Consider the following 20,192-nt stretch of genomic DNA (forward strand, 5'->3'; position numbering starts at 1 on the left):
CATGTGAAAAGGATTGTCTAGTGTGCAGTCTTTGATCAAATGATGACTAGAAGCATTTTGATGTGATTGTTTGCTGCAGCAATGGTTCTCTGGTGTATTTAGAGTTGTTGGTTGCATGCACGCATGATGGCTCTTGATCTTCGGTTGAACCTTGTTGACGATTGACAGATTAAATCCGTGAATCAGATTTGAAAGGCTTATACTACTCTGTATTAACACTGTCACATTGCAGTCACAACATCAAGAGGATGCCAGGAACTAGACCAATTATATAATTATTATGAATATGAATAGTATTAAAAATAAAAGTAATGATAAAAATGTATATATTGACGTATATATAAATGTATATATCCCCCCCCCCCAAAAAGAAATCTGTGCCACACTCCATCCCTTTAGGAATTTTACCAAAAGAGAGACATCTTTGTTTTGCATTCCTTCACCCCTCCTTTTTCACAAACGGTTTAACATGAGTATACTGCTTCACTTAGTAACAGCGTGTTGTATTTTGCGCTTTTGGCCTGAGACTCGTGGTTATTTATAAGATGAAGACTTTCACATTCTTTACCCCGCTGCCCCTTTTCCGTCCTCTGTCCTGGGCAGAAAGAGGCTAAAGTTTTCATAGCGTTGGAAATAAGGAGCAGACGCCCAACTTGTGTGCCAGACCTCCTCCCCATTCCAACCCTTTGTGTTTTTACATGGTCCTTCCCCATTAAATGCCTGAAAACCGGTAGTTTCCTAAAAATAGAAAGCAGCACAGCTAAAAATAGCCCCGGCCCGGCAGTCGTGCCAAGGAAAATGGAGAAGAATAGGAGTGGAGTGCCGGAGAGAGAGAGAGAGGACAACCACGCTTGTTTTTCCCCCCCACTCGATTTTCTCTCTGAGAAAAACTGACCACAGACAGCTGCGTACTTCACTAAAGCTTACATCAAACTTGTTAGGGTGGCATTTTCACACTTTTAAGAGAGGAAACGAAGAGTTCATTTGATTACGTGACTTCTCGTGGCATGCTCCTCTACACTTCCCAGACGCTTTCTCTCGGCTCATATCTGCCATCTGTTCAGCTATGTAAACTTGAAAACACGGTGTGAAATTCGAGCGTGCAGTGAACTCAGCCCACATTTGGGTCATTGTTCTGATCCGCTCATGCTTAGAGTTTGAAACGCAGTATTTACTGCACTGTTTTCTTCATCCTCGATTGAACGACATCAGAGGGCGGTTTTACATTCCACGATTAATCTGAACCTTGTTGGTGAGTCAGGTTTTCCAAGACCCAACGGCGAGCCAGCGCAGCACAAAACAGTTCGCTTTTACCAGGACTCTATTCTCTCTGAGAGTGCTAATTGTTAGCCGGCGACAATAATGTTTTTGAAGCCTATTTCCAGATTTGCTGCCCTTGATAAGGAGTTTGAAAAGACAAAAGCTGTTAATTGATGGTGAGAGAAGAATGCTTTATTTCTTTCTGGTGTTGCAACCGACTGTAGATGCCATGGCAAGTCGAGTCGGGCCGTTATCGTGGCATGCTACATGTCAAATACAGTTCAGTCTGGTGACTGTGAATGATTGGGGCCCACAAGAGCCCATTATTGGGCTACAGTAAAGGGCTTTGTGTTCTAAGGGGCTTGATCAGTCATAATTTAACATGAATAACCATACTGTCCTCTATAGATGCGGCAATGGAAAAATCTTGCCGTGTGGTCACATGACAACAAATGTAAAGTGATGTCATGCTTGTGTGTGATAATGTGTGATTATTTACAGAAAGGCCAAAGAGAGAATTCTTGAATTTAATTTAAATTGAAATTCATAAATGTGGGTCTGCTTTGGCCCGGTTATCCCAGGAATGATCCTGGTGAGGAATTCTTGCCTCACGTCAGCTGCGAAGCATGAGTAGTCGGGAGGTGTCGTTTCCGAAGCCACCCAAGAACACCAGGGAGCATGGGACGTTCCCATTTTTTCGTGCCCAACTCGGTTTCGGGACACTCTTCCGCTTCCTTGCGGTTGGATTGGATATCCATTGGGCCGGTCACTGTCGTAATTATGCTCTCGAGTGCGTTTAATACCAAACACACGGCGCTCAACTCGTGGCAGTAAAAGAGAGGGCCTTTGATTCGTTATTATAGGGTACTGAGAGCATCAAAGGAGGTAAATTACCCAGAAGTCCCCAGTGTGGCATTTTCCAAACGTTGCCCAGCTGCTGTGGTCAGAGCAGCTGGTGGAAAGAGCTCTGGAGGAGGGCCAGACAGTGCCACGCATTGGCCATGCGACCTGCCGCAGGAACGGGGGCGTCCCCGCTGGCTCACCCGTACGTCTCTAATAGGATTCCGCCTCTTTTACGGCTTTCGTTTTTCCACACAGATCCATCTGCTTTTAATAAACCAAGCTTGATCTACCAGTGTTTCGGCAACACAAATCCAGTCTTATTTGGATACTTTCTGTGCCTTTCGAACTGACGGTTTGCCATTTCCTTTCGCTTCAACATGCTTTTGTGTTACAATAACTGCTGGTGCACTTGTCTGTGCGAAGTGTTGTGCTGCCAGTCTGTGAGTCAATGCGTAAATCAACAACTTTCCACACAGGCAAACATGACACACACACACATGCACAACCGAAGAGGTGGAATAAGTTCTTAGTCGAATATCCCTACTGACACACGAGACAATAAGACGACATTTCCTTGAACCGAGCTGCCTTTTTGTGGTCACATGCTCTCAGTGTGATTGCTTTTTTCTGGGCGTCTTGGATGTGGTCTGTGTTTATGCAGACGGGCAAAATTCAGTGCCACCTTGGTGTGTGTGTGCGTGTTCCTTAAAGGGAAGACAAGTCGCACATGAGGTCTCTTCAATGTTTCGATTGTTTCTAGCAACGTGGCTAGAGATTTTCCTACTTCTCATGTCGTTCAGCTCTATACTCTTACTGTTTTTTTAACAAATCTCAATTGTTTAAATTTGTATTACTCCTAAAGAAACATCTGATACTTAAATGAGACCTGACAACTTATGAGCAATACACTCTTAGTCAAGAAATCTCTCATTTGTCTCTACACAATAAAAAATGATATATGATCAATAGGTTATGACAACATATTGTTTCACATTGCTTTAACTCATCAAAATAAGTTAAGCAATTTAGATTTTTTTTATGAGTTATTCATTTTTATACATTTCATTTGAATTTATTTAAACATCAAATTTGATTTTACTCAAAAATGTAAGGCAGTAACTTTAACTTTAAACTTTAAACAGTACATTTTTTATTTCTCAGTATGAGTGATACACTCTGACTTTGCCAAGACTCATTTAATTTGTTTCTTTTTTATTTATCTTTAGGCATTTGAGGAGATACATCTGAGATGAAGTTGATGCTTAAGTGAAACATAATTGAGAAATCCATAGTCTCCTGAGTTATGAAGGAGCATATCCTATACAATTTTATAAGAAACATCTGAGAGAATGTTAATAACATAATTAAGAACTCCATTAAGACTCTTGAGCTATAAAAGAGCAACCGATGAGAAATATAATCATTATCAACAATATAATGTCAACAATTGTCTCATTTGTGTATATTTTTATTTCTCGTGCATTTGAGGAGCAACATCAGCAGCAAAGCTGAGAGGAAATGTGAATGAGAACTCCATAAAGTCTCCCGAGCAATGATTGAGCAAACTATGAGTAATATAATTGTCCTCTGGGTTGGTGTGTGTGCCGTAACTCCCGTTTCTCAGACTTTGCCCTTGTTCGACGAGTCTCCTGACACAGTGGGTTGTAATGAGCCTGGTTTGAGGTGAGGGGAGACCACCCATGTGGACCTCAGAAGAGGGTACAAGGTGACGTGACACACTCAGTCAGTCAGTCGGTTCGTCAGCTGCTGGCCAACAAACAGCATCGGTCAGCTGTCTCCACACGTTACCACCTGCTAGTGCACGTACAACATCATTTCTCCGCTGAAGGTTACCGGATCGCACGCTATATAGGACGCCGTGTCTACGTGCGGGCGGACTGGGGCTGTGGATGCCGTGTGGGAGAGGGATGCAGCGCTGGTTTAATTAGGAGCAAGTCTCCATAGAGTTGAGAGGACTAGGAGCAGAAGGAGGCGCTGATGGCTGTGTCTCTCCTCTCCTTTCTTCTCCTCTCTGCCCTCACGACAGCACACTTCAACTTTAGTCATAGCTGAATTCAGTTTTTCTTTACTTTACTTGAAGCAAATTAATCAACAAACATTAAAGGCTGGAGACATCAATCTGGCTGTGTGCTTAGCTCAGGAAGTTCTTCAGGAGAAGTTTTATTTACATTGCAGTGAAATGCAACAAAATGCCAGCATTTACATTCACATACAGACTAATTTCGGGTCTAATCAATCAACTCTCAGATGTTTTTCCTTATAAGTCCTTTGGAAAAAATTAAATGGATATAAATTAGACTTTTTTATGGGGATGGAATGCTGCTCTAATTCTGTCATTAATCTCATTTGGACATTTCATAACACAACAGAATGCAAAAGTATATGGGTTTATATGCTCACTTAAGCCATGTTTTGGGTAACTTTGTCTCAGATGTTTCTCCTAAAATCTTTTTGGAAGTTAAATTATGCATAAACGAGTGAAGAGTTGACATACAGTAAAAATATAGAGATATAAAATGAATCTGGATGGTATATGCCAGATAATATGGTCTTGGGAGAAATTGATGACAAATTGATGAGTTCATATTGAGATTTGACTTATTTTGACAAGGCACCATTTTGAGTCGTTGCGGAGATCTTTTTGAGGAAACAGATGTGGTGTTTTTCTAAGGTGCAAAATCTGACTTAAAGGCATAGTTCTCCGAAAAATTATAATTCTGTCATCGTTTACTCTGCCTCATGTCGTTCCAAACTTGACTGACTTGCTTCTGCAGAACACAAAATAAGATATTTTGAAAAACGCCTCAGTGGTTTTTTTGTCCATACCAGCTTATTATCATTAAAGTCCCCCTGTAGTCAATCATTGTATCCCTAAAACTCACCTTAGATTACCAAAATTACATATTTAAATGTTTTTTCCTTGGGAAAAAAAATCTTCATGCCTTAAAAAAAAGCTTGAATGCAACTCTACACCCTTGCCTCATTTCTATGAATATGCAAATTAGCCTCACCTCCACTCACTCTGGCTCACACGTTGACGTGATTGGTTACAAAGTAGTTTGTGACGTCAGAAACATCACTTTGGTTCACTGCAGTTTTAGGGAGAAAATACTCAGCAATTGGTGTTGATTTATGAATTTGCACATGGTTTGTCTAAAAGCATATTAAAAACACCACATATAGACATATAAACAACATTAAAAGCTTGATTTTTACCACAGGGGGACTTTAACTGACACTAAGTTAATTGAAATAATATGAAATATAATATGAAAAAGTATTAGATGGAAAAACTTGGCAATTAACTGATGTTTGTTTATAAAATGACTTACTGAATTTACTAAATAAAAACTAAAACTTACACTGAAACATAAATTAAACTTAATAGTCATATTTTAAATACAAAAAGTAATAAAAATAAATAAAAAATTACAAAAAATTCAACATAAATTAAAATTCAAAACTAATTCAAAATACTAATAGAAACATTTTTAGTATATTCATATTTTTTTTAAAATAAAAAAACAGTCAATGGGGGCCAATTGCTGTTTGGTTTTCAGTGTTCTTCAAAATATCTTTTGTGACAAAGAGATGTGTACATTTTCTTTTGTTGGGTGACCAACTATTTTAAGCAAACATCTTCACTTGTTCTCCATTTAATCTATACAAAATCGAGACATTAAAGTTCAGCCGTGTTCCTGTCTTTGGCGTGTAATGAACTAAACAGGAATGCTCGGCTGAACACGACCCTCCCCCTGTTGGTCTGGAGCGGTTCGTGCCGGTCTGAATGTTTAGTCTGCTGATGTCAGGCTTTGGGATCCAGCCGCGCTGCTAAAAGCACTGAGCTGGGTCGGACTGTGAGCTGGAGGTGTCAGCGACCCACAGACGGCTGGTGTAGGGTTTCTGGGATGCTGCTGCTGCTGGGTGGTACTGGGGCAAAAAATAGCCTTCTACGGCCATGCCCGGGGTTTGAGGCCGTGATTGGCTGCGGCCCCGGACCCTCCCCCTCCCCTTGAGCTGAGGAGATTTGTTGGACAGGTGCAAAGGCCCTGACAGGTGGAGATGTCTTGAATGAGTGGAATTGTTGTGGTCCAGCGATGTGGCCGCTTGCCGCTGAGACCCAGCTGAAAGATAAGCTGTGTCACTTTAGATCAGTTTTTACCCTGAGTTTAACTCACAAAAACACTGACGAAACACTCTGTTTCTGTCTTATTCTGACTTGGGAAACATTTAAACCTGAAATCAAACATCAGCTTCTGGCACGAGTAATAATAATAGTTGTTTTGCGTAACAGGCACCGCTAATGACAGCAAAGTGATTGACTTAAAATGGAATGAAACTTTACAGTAGTTTGCTCAAACTAGACTCTCGGAGGCTTCAGATGAAAGGATCAGGCTCTTCTGAGGAACCAAAGGCTCGCGTTTCACAAGCAGGAAAAGCTCGGTTTGTTTTCAAATGTAGCCCTCGTGTGGGCAAACAGGAAACTGCTCCATATTCATACAGTGATATTCGGGATTGAATTAAGCTCATTTAACAGCCTCTGTGGGATGGTAATATTTATTTATACGTCACGATTCGATACATATCATGATACTGAACTCACGGTGTGATATTATTGCGATACTCCAAGACATATGGTAAAAGGTTAACTTAATTTGGTATTACATTGTGGGTGTAAATGAATAGGCTTGGACTTGGTGCAATGCACAGGACAACGGTGACACCAGAATACAAATATTGATGATTCTGTAGCTAAAAAATACAGAATTATTTTCAATGAATATGCTTGCACTCTGTCACTGACTAGATATATTTAAAATAATGCAGGCCACTTTTTACTGGTAACATAAGACATTTGGCATTATCAGGACCCACAAATATTCCCCCATTGCATTATTATACATTATATTCAACATTATATATAGCAGTTTACTGTAGTACTGACACTAAAACACTGAAACCTGATTTTTTTTTTCTCAACACTGTAATTTTTATTTTGGGTGAACTATACACAATGCATATCCACGATGCATATTATTGCATTTTTGTATTGCGATATATTGTGACACGATATATTATTACACCCCTAATATATATATATATATATATATAGTAATTTTCTGTGCTAGTGGACAGTATGCTTAATATATATCTTCACACGTTGACTGTAGTTTAAGTATTTTTGTGTGTTTGTTTCAGACTCTGAGGAAGAAGGGTCTAAACGGCTGTGACAGTCCTGATATCGATGCTGAAGATTCAGGCCACAGTCCAGAATCCGAGGACAAATATCGCAAAATCAACGAGGACATTGACCTGATGATCAGCAGGCAGAGACTGTGTGTAAGTGCAGTAGATGGTTCAGATGTCCCATTTGGAGTCTCAAAACTTTGTGAATGTAAACATTTGCAAAGATCGAATGATTTCCATGCATTTTGGTTTATAGGCTATCCCCCAGTCTAATTACGACATGCCCGTCTCAATCCCGGTGAGCAACCACAACAGCCTGATCTACAGCCACCCAGGAGCGTCCCTGAACCCCAACCTGCTGCCGCTGGCCCACCCCTCCCTCCAGAGGAACAGCATGTCCCCTGGAGTGACCCACCGGCCCCCGAGTGCAGGCAACACAGGTACTGCTCTCCACTTTGCCGGGGACTCCGGCCCGGAGTACAGTTTCAAATAAAGTTCATTTACACATCATTAGAAAGCAGCTCTGCTGAGGACCACCAACAGCTCCACTGAGGCTATGAAAACACACCTCGCATGTATTCAAACACCGCATACAGATCATTACATACGCTCAAATATTTCTTTCAGCCATACTCAGCTGTGCCGGGCCGGGCCTATAATATAAACACTGTGTACTCAGCAGGACTCCTGAGGTTGTCCCAGAGACCCCCCCCAAAAAGTGTATGTCTCTATGGGAGTTTTGGCTGCTTATATAAAGGAACTCCCGGTTTTCAAGGGGCAAATAAAGATGACCATATTTTCCTTTTAACTCCCGTTCTGCCTTTTGAGAAGTTTGCGTTTGTGGACTAGGTTTCATCAGGAGGAAGCTTGGTCAGTTCAGGATTTATCAAAACACATTATACGTGCACATGTGTATGGGTGTTTCTTCAACCGTCGCAGGATTGATTATTAAAAAAACATACAGATTTTAGATCTGAGATAAATTTAGATCTTTACATAAAAGAAAATGATTTGTTTTACCAGACCCTGACTATTAATCTGAAAATGTGAAAATCCATAAATTTTTGTACTACCGTAAATTAAAATATACTGATAAATGTTTGAAATGAGAAAATATATTTTATTGGTTATATTTATATATATTTTTAATACATATTAGTGCTGTCAAATATATTAATCGCCGCTGGGGATTTTTATTAATCGCTACATACATATATATGTATGTGATTAAAAGAGATGTGATTGATCAATTTGACAGCACTAATATATAAGCATATACCGGTATTTTTATATTTATGTAGTTACAAATTTTCAAATCATATATTTTATTTTTAACTTAAAAATGAGTAAACTATTAAAATGTAATTAAAAATATAATTTATTAAGTTAGTTAAATTATTTGAAACGTATATGTCTATAATAACCCAAACAAAAAGTGTAATAAAATGCAATAAATATTTGTATAAAAATCACTATGAATCTTTTTAAAATAATACATTTTATAACACTTTTTGCTTATATATATGCCTAGTAGCACAAAAAATAATTTAGACTCATATATATTTACATTAATCTGATGCTGCAATGAAACAGAAGTATAACTATAATATGCTTTAGATGAAATATAGGGGAGGATTTTATTCCAAAAATGTTTAATTTCTACCACTATCATTTCCACCACGGACTGATTTAATATGTGGTGAAAATGACATTTGCTTCACACACAAAAAATTCAGAATTCTCCTGTGATGCACGTATGTGTGCCATTGGATATTGTTAGTAGACAAGTGCGACGGTGTGAAAAGTCTTAAAGGAGTTTAGTTTCTAAAAGTCCACGGCGCCAAAAGAAACATCCAGATCAGTGCGTTCAGAATGTATATAGAAAGACGGAGAGGAAGCAATGGGAAGACAAATGAACAGAGCGGTAGAAAAAGACAATCTGTGGTGGCGTACGTGTGGGAAGTGTAATCCTTCTGTGGGCTTGTTATTATTGTCGAAAAGATCTATTCTGTGCTCTGGTCAGAGTCCTGCAGACCGCAGCGTCTGTCCTGTCATTATCCTTGGCTCTACTGGAACAATTTGCTTCGTATTACAGGAGCAAAACTAAATATGAGTCTTGGCACGGACCGCGACGTCTGAAACCGCGCAGACTTCTCAAAAGTTTTTCTTGGACGGTGACATCTTCTCCATAGGGCCGGACAGGGGTTTTGTGGGTTCGGATAGACTTACAGACGGGACGGGAGGTTTTTTCTTAATGAACGCTGGAGTGTGTAACGGTCCGTCTGGAGGAGGCGGCAGTCAGGCGTGTTTGGAGTGTCAGTCTTGTTTAATGTCTTCTCTGTCCTATCCTCAGGTGGCCTTATGGGTCCAGACCTCAGCAGCGGAGTGGGCACCAGTGCTGGTAAGAGTGATGTACAGTATATTTACCATACGTGTATGTTTAATAGACAGACGGAGCCACTCGGTTTGATTCAAAGCTTCCTTGTGCTTGGCTAGTTCCTCCCCGGATATTTACCCAGCGCACCGCTGTAGGATGTTGCGGCGAAGCGCCTTAAATAGTATATTTAAAGAACCGTTTCATTAAAAAAAAGCCCGTCAACACCTCCGTTTGGAAACATAACGTGTTATATTCATAGAATGTCAAGATTTGAGGCTGTGATTCGGCCACAAAAGGTCTAAAAAAGCCTAAGTTATGTACCGTTTGTAGATTCAAAGTCTGTGAACGCAGTTCATTCATGAAAAAGATTACAAGCCGCTAACGTTTGAGCCAATGCACGCATGAAAGAGTGTTAGTGAAGCTCGAGGAAAATGGACTTTGCACATTGTCACGGTAGCGGGTTTAAACTCACGGGCTGTCAACGCCATCACTGCTTTGGTGCAGAAGACTCAAACGGGAGCATAATGAAATGCAAACGTTGAAAGTGTGTGTGACAGGAGGACAACATGAAGTCTACATTGACTTTTGAAGGTGGTTAACACCTCCAAATGTTCCTGCAAGTGTAGGTCTTCAGGAGAAACTAACAAAACATCTAAGATCTGATTATTAAACATCGGAGAAAAACTTTTGGGAGGATGGCTAAACCGTTTGTGATTTTTTTCCTTCCATATAGTCAATTTTCCCCATAGTTCTGTGGCGTTATTGTGACATATGGCAACAATTTAGTGACAGCATCTTCAAAAAGACCACAGAACTAATATTGCAGCTGACTTCTTAGAGAGCATGTGGAAACATAAAATATCCATGAAAAGACAGATTTATCAAAAACTGTGACAGCCGTCAGAATCACCAATTTATTTGAAGGTTCAGCTGCCAATTTTATTCTGACCTCTTCAAACAAGTAGCTCATAGGGTTTTTCAGACTATTTTTAAAGTTTTTTTTTTTATCTTTTTTTCCAAGGAGGGAAAAGTGACTTGGATATAAAGGATAATTCAATCCAATATAAAGGATAAACCTAGCATTCTGCCCACTTTGAATCAGACACAGAGATAAAGTAGTGCAGTAAGGTTACGTTTATTTGATTGAATTATAACATTTTAATGAATTAGCCTTGAAAGAGAGAGAGAGAGAGAGAGAGAGAGAGAGAGAGAGAGAGAGAGAGAGAGAGAGAGAGAGATGTGCATGTGAATTACCTGTGTCTCTCTACTATAGCAGTGAGGCTGTGAGTTGAATTACTTAAAAAGAACAACATTGCTGATCAATATAATGCAGCGTTTCAGTAGCGAAGCGAGTTTATTAATAAAAGTTGCGGGCCAGCGTTGACAACAACTCTCTTCTGAATGCTTGTGTGTGTGTGTGTGTGTGTGTGTGTGTGTGTGTGTGTGTGTGTGTGTGTGTGTGTGTGTGTGTGTGTGTGTGTGTGTGTGTGTGTGTGTGTGTGTGTGTGTGTGTGTGTGTGTGTGTGTGTGTGTGTGTGTGTGTGTGTGTGTGTGTGTGTGTGTGTGTGTGTGTGTGTGTGTGTGTGTGTGTGTGTGTGTGTGTGTGTGTGTGTGTGTGTGTGCTTGAATGAAAGCAGCACATTATTATAGAACACTGATTAAACTGACTTGGATCTTCCTGTGCTAAAACGGTTTTAATGCACTCCTCCCAACCAATCAGAATCGAGTATTCAGACAGACCATGGTATATCTTGTCAATGCAGGCAAATGACCGTGCTCAAAATAATATAAACGAAAATCAGTCGAAACAACAGGTCATTTTTGGAGATGTATTATATTAGATTTAAAGATATTGTTTCCGCCATGGAATACATTTTTTTTTAAAGATAATTGCGACTTTTTTCCTGCACAATTGAGTGTTATAAAGTCGCAATTGTGAGTTATGATATCCAATTGAGAAAAGAAGTCAGAATTGTGAGATAAGTCACAATTACCTTTTTTATGTTTTAATAAAGCTCCCATAAACATCACAAAAATGTCACCTTCAAAATCAAAAATTATAATAATTTTTTTTACATTTATATGTATAATTATTTTGTAAAAGATTATTATAAAATAATCCAGAAAATTAGTAAACGATGCAGAAAAAAGGTTGTAACTGTTGTTGTAAGTGTTGTTGATGTTATTATAAATTAAATTATTTAGACAAAATGTTCTTTGAAATGTAGGCTACATTTATGTGATTAAATGATAAATTATGCAAATGTGGGGAGACACAGTCATCATCTTGACATTTAAAGCTTTATTTATTAAATGTTCTTTTCTATGGTATAATTGATGAAAAAGAAATCTCCTGATAATACTTCTATATTGTATTGTAGACCGTTGCTGTAGACAGGCTCTCTGTTATAGTATTGTGAAAGTGTGCTGTGCGGTCATTGGTGTTCGACTGACCCGTCCTCTTTCACCGTCCCGTAGGAAACGGGTATGGAAACCACCGCAACTCCCCTGGTCTGCTGGTCTCTCCGGGGAACATGAGTAAGAACATGCAGGCCAAGTCTCCTCCGTCCATGAGTATGAGCATGAGCAACCGCAAGCCGGACCTGCGCGTCCTGATCCCCCCCGGATCCAAGAACACCATGCCCTCCATCGTAAGTTCACATCCTCACAAACCAAAATATGACCACTGGCCGTCAATGGCGAATGCTAAACATGCCAGCATCGCACATATAAAACCAGTTCAGACCATCAAATATATGCCATAAAGACGTTTCCTCAGTTTGACTAGAACTAATTCGAACTGTATTCTTTTAACCGCTCACCAGTCGGAGGATGTTGACATGTTGCTGGTGAGTAGCATCATTGCACACTTTCAGTGAAACACGATTAACCATCAGACAAACAAACGGAAAAGAAACTAAAGTTTTGTCAAATGCACACTGGCACAAAACAGTCTCATTCCTCTGTTGCCAAGGGGACTGCTTTAGTGGTTCCCATAGCAACAGTGAAACTCCGGCAGTGATGGCTGGATGTGAGATGATTGCAGGGCGATTATTGCCTGTTATTGGTCACATGATGCATCTATTAATATCAATATATCTATTAAGCAATTAGAGCAGATATGATGCCACCTGCACATTTACTGTTTGTCCTGCGCTATTGAATTCTGTTGCTGTTGTTTTAAATATCATATTTCTTTCCCACAGAACCAGAGAATAAACAACTCCCAGTCCGCCCAGTCGCTGAGCACACCAGTGGTGTCTGTAGCCACACCCACTCTACCGGGACAGGGGATGGGCGGCTACCCATCAGCCCTCTCTACCTCATACGGTACAGGTGAGAATAGAATATCATCTCATATAATATAATATAATATAATGTATTGTAATATAATATAATATATTATTATATTATATTATATCATATTATAATATACTATTTTTTATATTCAATTATATTACAAAACATTATTATATATTATTTTGTAATATATTATATTGATTGTTTTATAATATAATGTTGATGACATTACATTACTATATTATATTATGTATTATATAATGTATCATTATATATATACTGTATTATACACTACCATTAAAAAGTTTGAGTTCAGTAAGATTTTTAAACATTTTTAAAAGAAGTCTCTTGTGATCACCAAATCTGCGTTTATTTGATTTTAATAAAGTAATATTGTGAAATATTATTACAATTTATAATAACTTTTGTTCGCATTTATTTGAAATGGAAATCTTTTGTAACACTTTAAATGTCGTTAATGTCACTTTTCATCCATGTATACATTAATCATACATTTGGTCACTTTTGATCATCCATGCTGAACAAAATTAATTTTTCTTACTGACCCAATATTTTTGAGCGATAGTGTATATTCAAATGAATTAAAATGTGCACACTATGCACATTTGAGGTTTACTCAGTGAATCTGAACTGTTATTACACCACCAGGTGGCGTCATTGACCCGATATTCCTCCTGTTGCAGTGACCAGGAGACTCAGTGCAGTCTATATGCAGCGTGTTGAATTGACATCTTTCTCTTCTCTTCCAGAATATTCTCTCAGCAGTGCAGACCTGTCCTCTCTGACCGGTTTCAACAGCTCGGCTTCTCTTCATCTGGGCTCGATGACCGGCTGGCAGCAAAACATGCAGCATTCTGGTCTAGGACATCTAGGGTGAGCATCTTCACCCCCGACCTGTGCAGCGAAACACACTGAAGATCCGCTGTAATACTCACTGTGACCACACACGAATCGTGCAGTGTTATATCAGGAAATACAGTGGGGTCCAAAAAGTTTTGATTTTCTTTTTAATTCAAATTCAACATTTTAAATTACAAATGTTAATATAATATAATATAATATACATTGTCGAATTCATGATATTTTTTTATTTTAATTTTTCATTTAAATTGTTTTGCTGGTGATTTGCGATTTTAAATGTAATTAAAAATGTCAAACTAATAATATAATATAATATAATATACTTAAATTGTATAATAATATACTTTTTACTTAAGTTGTTTTCCTAGGAATCGGAATTGTATTTTTATTGGAATTCAAACTTTTAAATTAAAATATCAAAATGCATTATAATATAATACATTTTGATATATATATATATATATATATATATTCAGTTATATTTTTCGCTTAAATTATTTTGCTGGGAATCTGGGATTTTATTTTTAATATAATATTTATTTATATTTAATATACTATTGTATTCATATAATATATCTTTATTTTTTACTTTTTCAGTTTAAATTTTCACTTAACTTTTTTCCCTAGGAATCTGTATTTTATTTTATTGGAACTTTAAATTAAAATATCAAAATGCATTATAATATAATGTTTTTTTGGTGAGTTCAATTTTTCACTTAAATGTGGCTGGGAATCTGTGATTTTATGTTGAATTTAATATTTATATTTAATATAATATAATATATAAAATATAATATACATTCTAAAATTTCACAAATTTAATATATATATATATATAAATACTATTTACCATATATATGTATGTATAAATATAAATATATATATATATATATATGTTTTGCAGATAATATAGTGTCATAAAAATGTAGCTATCTCTGATTTTTGGACTCTTTTTTAAAATTTTAAAAGCGCCGAAGATGCATTAAAACATCAGTCTTAGAAAAATGATAGACTGCATTAATCTCTCAAAAATGTTTGACCATTTATATCGTCAAACGGTCAAAACCTCTATTGTGTCTATATCTATTTACCGGCCCTGTAACATCAGCGAGTTGTCCCGTTTTTCCTCGGCCTACAACCGTGTCTCCTCTCTCTCCCCACAGGAACTGCGGCAGCACACAGTTATGTCAGAGCTCCACCCTCTCGCTGCCGTCCAATCAGAGCCTGCACATCAAGTCGGAACCCGTGTCCCCTCCCCGGGACCGTGCGGGAGGCACCCCGGGGGGCTACGCTCAGCCCCTGCCCCCTGCCCTGGCCCAGCAGGCGTCCCAGCAGGGTCACCTGCGGCAGGACTCGGGACGCTCCCCGGTGGACAGCCTGAGCAGCTGCGGCAGCTCGTACGACGGCAGCGACCGCGAGGAACACCGCTCCGACTTCCACTCGCCGCTGGGACTGCTGAGACCCTCTCAGGACGAGCGGCAGAGCCCCTCCGTCAAGCGCATGCGTCTGTCCGAGGGCTGGGCCTCGTGATCCCGCTTCTCTGTCTGGAGATTTCACTTTAGTATTATTCTATTTGTTTCTGCGGAGTGTGAGTGCTACATCAAGTATTAAAATTGATATATATATAAGATAAACAGGGGAGGGAGGGCGTGTTTGTGATTTGGGGTTGGGGGCAAGGGTCATGCATCGCTTGTGCCACGTGTGGGGAAAACGACAAAAAAAAATATACATGTAATTTTACATACGTGTGTATGTATGTATACAAGCATACAGGATTAAAAAGAGAAGTCTGGTACTCTTGTTTGGTAAAGCTACTTTTTAGTTTCAGTAATATATTATGCATAATTAAACTATTAAAGGAGGCATTGACGTGTCTCAGGGCTTGTACAAGTAATATTCGGGGCCTTTACGCTCACGTCAATGCGCACTAACTTGCAAATGTATGTTATCACAGACGTTGTTGTGTTGCAGGTTCAACGTATTTATGTAAATAGAGAACGATGAGGCTTTCGGGTAAACGGACCTGCCAGGATTTGCAGGTTTATTCGCGATTAACGGAGTGATAGAGAAAGCCATCACGCACCATTTTAAGACTACACGGGCCCAGGGCTGAGGAACGGACGCGATTTACAATTCGAAACGGAATACACAAATTCTCTTGTAAATGTTGTTGATATTTCAGAGCCGTGTTAACAACGTTAAAGTTCTCTGGGCCATGTATTGCCTGTCCCCGGTGGAAGAGATGTACAATACATTTTGCTTATATTTTCATAAAAATGCAGAGCATTTGTTGCTACCTGTTGACCACATGAGTCAGAATGTGATTTCAAGCTTTGCCGATGTTGAACAGAGAGGTAAAGCTGTGTGAGCTCCAAAAATAAAGCCATATAAACAATTTCACTATTTTTTTTTTGCTTGTTTGTTTCTTTAATTCGTCAGGCTATGCATGGGTTTGATCAGTATGAACAGACCATTTGTCTAATGGACGGATGTTTTTGCATATTATGAGTTTTGGTGAAAAACATCACCCAGAATTTTTTTTTTTTTTTTGCTTGGCAGTATATTTAAAATTCTTAAAAACTGACGCATTACTCATCAAAACACGTGTACGACTTTTTAGACACATTTCTCACTGTAAAAAAAAGTTGCTGCCTTAAATTAAGTACAATCAACTTGGATGTTTAAGTCATTTCAACTTAACTAAAAAAATTGTGGAATATTGTATACATTTTTTTTTTTTTAATTGCTTAACTTATTTTGATGAGTCAACGCAATTTAAAAACATGTCATGATTTATTTCTCACTTTTTTTTTTTTACACAGTACACTAAAATAATTATTGTTGGTTTAACTTAAAAAGGTAAGTCACCTGGTTGCCTTAAAAATGTAGTTCATTGAAATAAGACATTTGAGTTAATACAATGAAGGAGATTGGTTTAATCAACAGAAACTCAAAATATTGTGCTATCAGATGTTGATTTGACAAAATATTTTTTTTTGGTGATAAATCATGAAATTTTCTGGAATTCCAGTGCCAAAACTAAAAGGCATAAACTGTGATTTCAATCATCATGGCTCAAATATGATTCCTCAGACCACTGTGAGTTTCACAGCCTAAACTGAGATCTCCAACTTCATATTTAAAACATAAGTCTACAGTAAACAGCTTATGAAATATTTACAGTAAACACACTTAGGACAATACAGGCTCATGGTTGAAATTAGTTTATGGTTCTGGTAAGCTGCATGTCATTCTCATTGTTTGTAGCGATTCATGTGTTTATTTATAGCAAAATATACTTTAAAATAATTGTGTAAGGTCATTGTCGGTCTATGCTCACGTTAGACTGATAGTCATCTTTATATTTGTATGGCTGGAAAAGACATCCAACACCTTTAATGATTTAATGTGTCGTGATAAGCCATTCATCATAAAAGCAGAAAAATAAGAAAAGAGCAGGGCAGAATTTCTGCTTAAATCTATTAGAATTATTTCAAGAATGTTTGATTCTATTATAAATATACCAGTTGTCACATGAGTTGTGTGTTGCATTTGAAGCAGTAAAATATCGCGTTTGTTTGAATTATTATAGCTGCTGAATCCTACTCGTTCATAATGTTACACATTTCAGTGGCGTTTAGAAATATATCGACATCTCGGTTCATAAGAGCAGAATACACCCAGACAAATCTTCCGTGAAATTAAAGTCGACGAAATTAGTTATCACACATACTGTATGTGTGAGCTGAAATATTGAAACCCATATCGACAGGACGAGGATATCATTTATATTAGGCTATTAGCATTAATTAAGCGGAAACACGTTCGTCCCTTTGAATATTATAGCCTATAGATAATTGTTTATTCCATTAGCCTATTGTCATCAAAAACAACCAACCAAACTATAATTCCTTAAACACGCACTAAAACATATTTCTGATCATACGCAAATTTACAGTCAGTCATTGCCTCTATAATCTTTATTTTGAGAATATCAGATAGGCTACATATAAAGTACAGTATAAAAGCATAAATTAGATTTAAAGCGTTAAAAAGCATTAGATAGATAGATAGATAGGCTAGATAGATAGATAGATAGATAGATAGATAGATAGATAGATAGATAGATAGATAGATAGATAGATAGATAGATAGATAGATAGATAGATAGATAGATAGATAATTTGTTGTTCAGCTGGTGCAACATCTTCAGTTTATTAGCCTAATGTCCAAAGAACTGCAGCTTATAAAATAGGCTATTCAGCTGCTCTTTAATTTATGGTGAAAATTAAGCTTTTACCTGTCTAAAAACTGTGCTAAATGAAAGAACTGCATCATTGTATAACACCGATCATCTGGAATAATGTTCCAGGTTACGCTTGCGACGGAAGAGCTGCTGTCGGACTGTCGCCAGGTGTCGCTGTAGTGCAATAACACACGCGGTCATGCTTCCGGACAGAATGCAAACTGTCGAGATATACAATTAAGCTCAAGTCTGGATCATGTATAATAACATATTGTAAAATGCAATAACTAGTACTAAATGCATTTAAAAATATAGGCTACTATATTTTAAATAACTAAAAGCTAATAAGCACACTGAGATTTCACATCCACAATTATTCCAACAATGAGATTTCTTCGAGTTTATAAATTACTACAAATATATTTATCACTGGAAATAGAAGATATGATCACAGTCTACGTTTTAAAGAGGACATTAGCTCTGTAATTGCTGGTTTTAATATGAACAAAGCCATTGTGAGTGTGTGTGTGTAGGCTGCGTCTGTGTGCGTGTGTGTGTGTGTGTGTGAGTGTGAGAGAGAGTGTGTTGTTCTGCTTCCTTCCCTTTTATCTCCATTAACTAAAAAAGGATCCACCTAAATGCTCATAGGCTATCTTTTTCTCTTTTTTTAGATAGATAGATATGCTTTAGATAGGCTATGCTACATATTTATGTTTTATTTTAAATGCATTCTTATAAACAGTATTTGCTTTGAGACAATAAAATCAAGTTTGGATCAATAACGACCATTTTGCAGTGTTTGTTTGTTTTAGGAAAATATATATAGGCCTATTCAAGATGTTTGCGATTTTATCTCGTGTTCCCGTTAACAAACTGAGACATGCGTACGAGAACTGAACATCTCGAACATCTCAGACTGAAACACACATCTGACGCCTGGAGCTGCTGGAATCATCCATTCCACGCAATAGCTTTTCAAATAAAATGTAAGTTTGGGATTTTTGTTAGTTAAGTTACCTCGTGCGTTTAAACCATTTGGTTCCTTTAGTCTTAATTCATACATCTACAAACAAATGAGTTGGTTCCAATGAACGTCAGCATCTAATATGCGCAAAACTCGGCTGTTCTCTTAAAAAATAAACATACAATTCCGTACAAACAATTATTTAATTTGAATTGACATGGAAAAAAATCTGAATGTTTAATATTGTAGCCTAGCTTAATTAAACAGCTAATTCAAAAAAAAAAAAAAAAAAAAAACTCACCTGCTGAAGAAAGAAAGAAAAAACAACAAGTTTGAGGTGCTTTGAATTTCTCAAAGAATAAGAGCTTCTGTGGAGCAAATGCTGCGTGACAAACACAAAGACACATCGAGCAGCAGATTATTATTATTACAGGCGAACATTTCTCACGTGCTCCCATTTTCTTCCTCCAGCGACATTAACATCCAATATCTGCTTGCTTAAGAAATAAACTCGTAGATCGAGATCCCACCTAGAATATTACCATTTTATTTTAGCACGAGACATTGTTTCGCCTCTGGTGTAGCCTAGTCATTATGGCCTGATTTGCATATTGAGCATCACTAATTTCCTCGGTGTATCCAAATATGGCTGCGCGTAACAAACAAGACGACGTCATTGGACGTGACCCCCTCCAGTCCTGCATCAAATGACTGTCAAAATAATACAAATATTAAAGACTAATAATAATAGAATTACTAAATTATAATAGGCTAATTAGAAGAAAATGGCACTCTTAAAGAAAGGGAAATTATCCAAAATGTAGAAAATATCAATGAATACGCATTAAAGACAATGTTTGGGGATTAGGACATGTTGGAAAACGAAATGCCGTCCTTTCATGAGGATTCAGGTGAGAGTCACACCTGGTCACGTCACTTAGACATGTTCTACCTCGTGCAGCATAAACCCATACAGCGAAATCTGAGCAAATGTGTGCAATTGAATAAAATATTAATTTGATCGCACGTATAATGCAGAGGTAGAAGGGGTGGGTCATAAATGGCCCCCCACCCCTCTCAAGCCCACCCAAAGTTGCAGGGCTCGCGCTGCA

General features: G+C 37.9%; 1 protein-coding gene across 2 annotated transcripts in view; it reads left to right on the forward strand.

Moving 5' to 3' along the window:
• The window catches only part of mef2ca (myocyte enhancer factor 2ca), a 41,797-nt gene extending 25,530 nt beyond the window's left edge, over window positions 1–16,267 (forward strand). For both annotated transcript variants that reach the window (XM_079599300.1, XM_079599301.1), the window contains 7 exons: window positions 7,324–7,464; window positions 7,568–7,751; window positions 9,665–9,712; window positions 12,167–12,339; window positions 12,895–13,024; window positions 13,759–13,882; window positions 15,034–16,267. In XM_079599300.1, coding sequence (XP_079455426.1) covers window positions 7,324–7,464; window positions 7,568–7,751; window positions 9,665–9,712; window positions 12,167–12,339; window positions 12,895–13,024; window positions 13,759–13,882; window positions 15,034–15,400 — 1,167 coding nt within the window. In that variant the 3' untranslated portion in view covers window positions 15,401–16,267. The remainder of the gene's footprint in view (window positions 1–7,323; window positions 7,465–7,567; window positions 7,752–9,664; window positions 9,713–12,166; window positions 12,340–12,894; window positions 13,025–13,758; window positions 13,883–15,033) is intronic.
• The last annotated feature ends 3,925 nt before the right edge of the window (window positions 16,268–20,192 follow it).

Source organism: Phoxinus phoxinus, assembly GCF_949152265.1.
Source record: "Phoxinus phoxinus genome assembly, chromosome: 23".
NCBI lineage: Eukaryota > Metazoa > Chordata > Actinopteri > Cypriniformes > Leuciscidae > Phoxinus > Phoxinus phoxinus.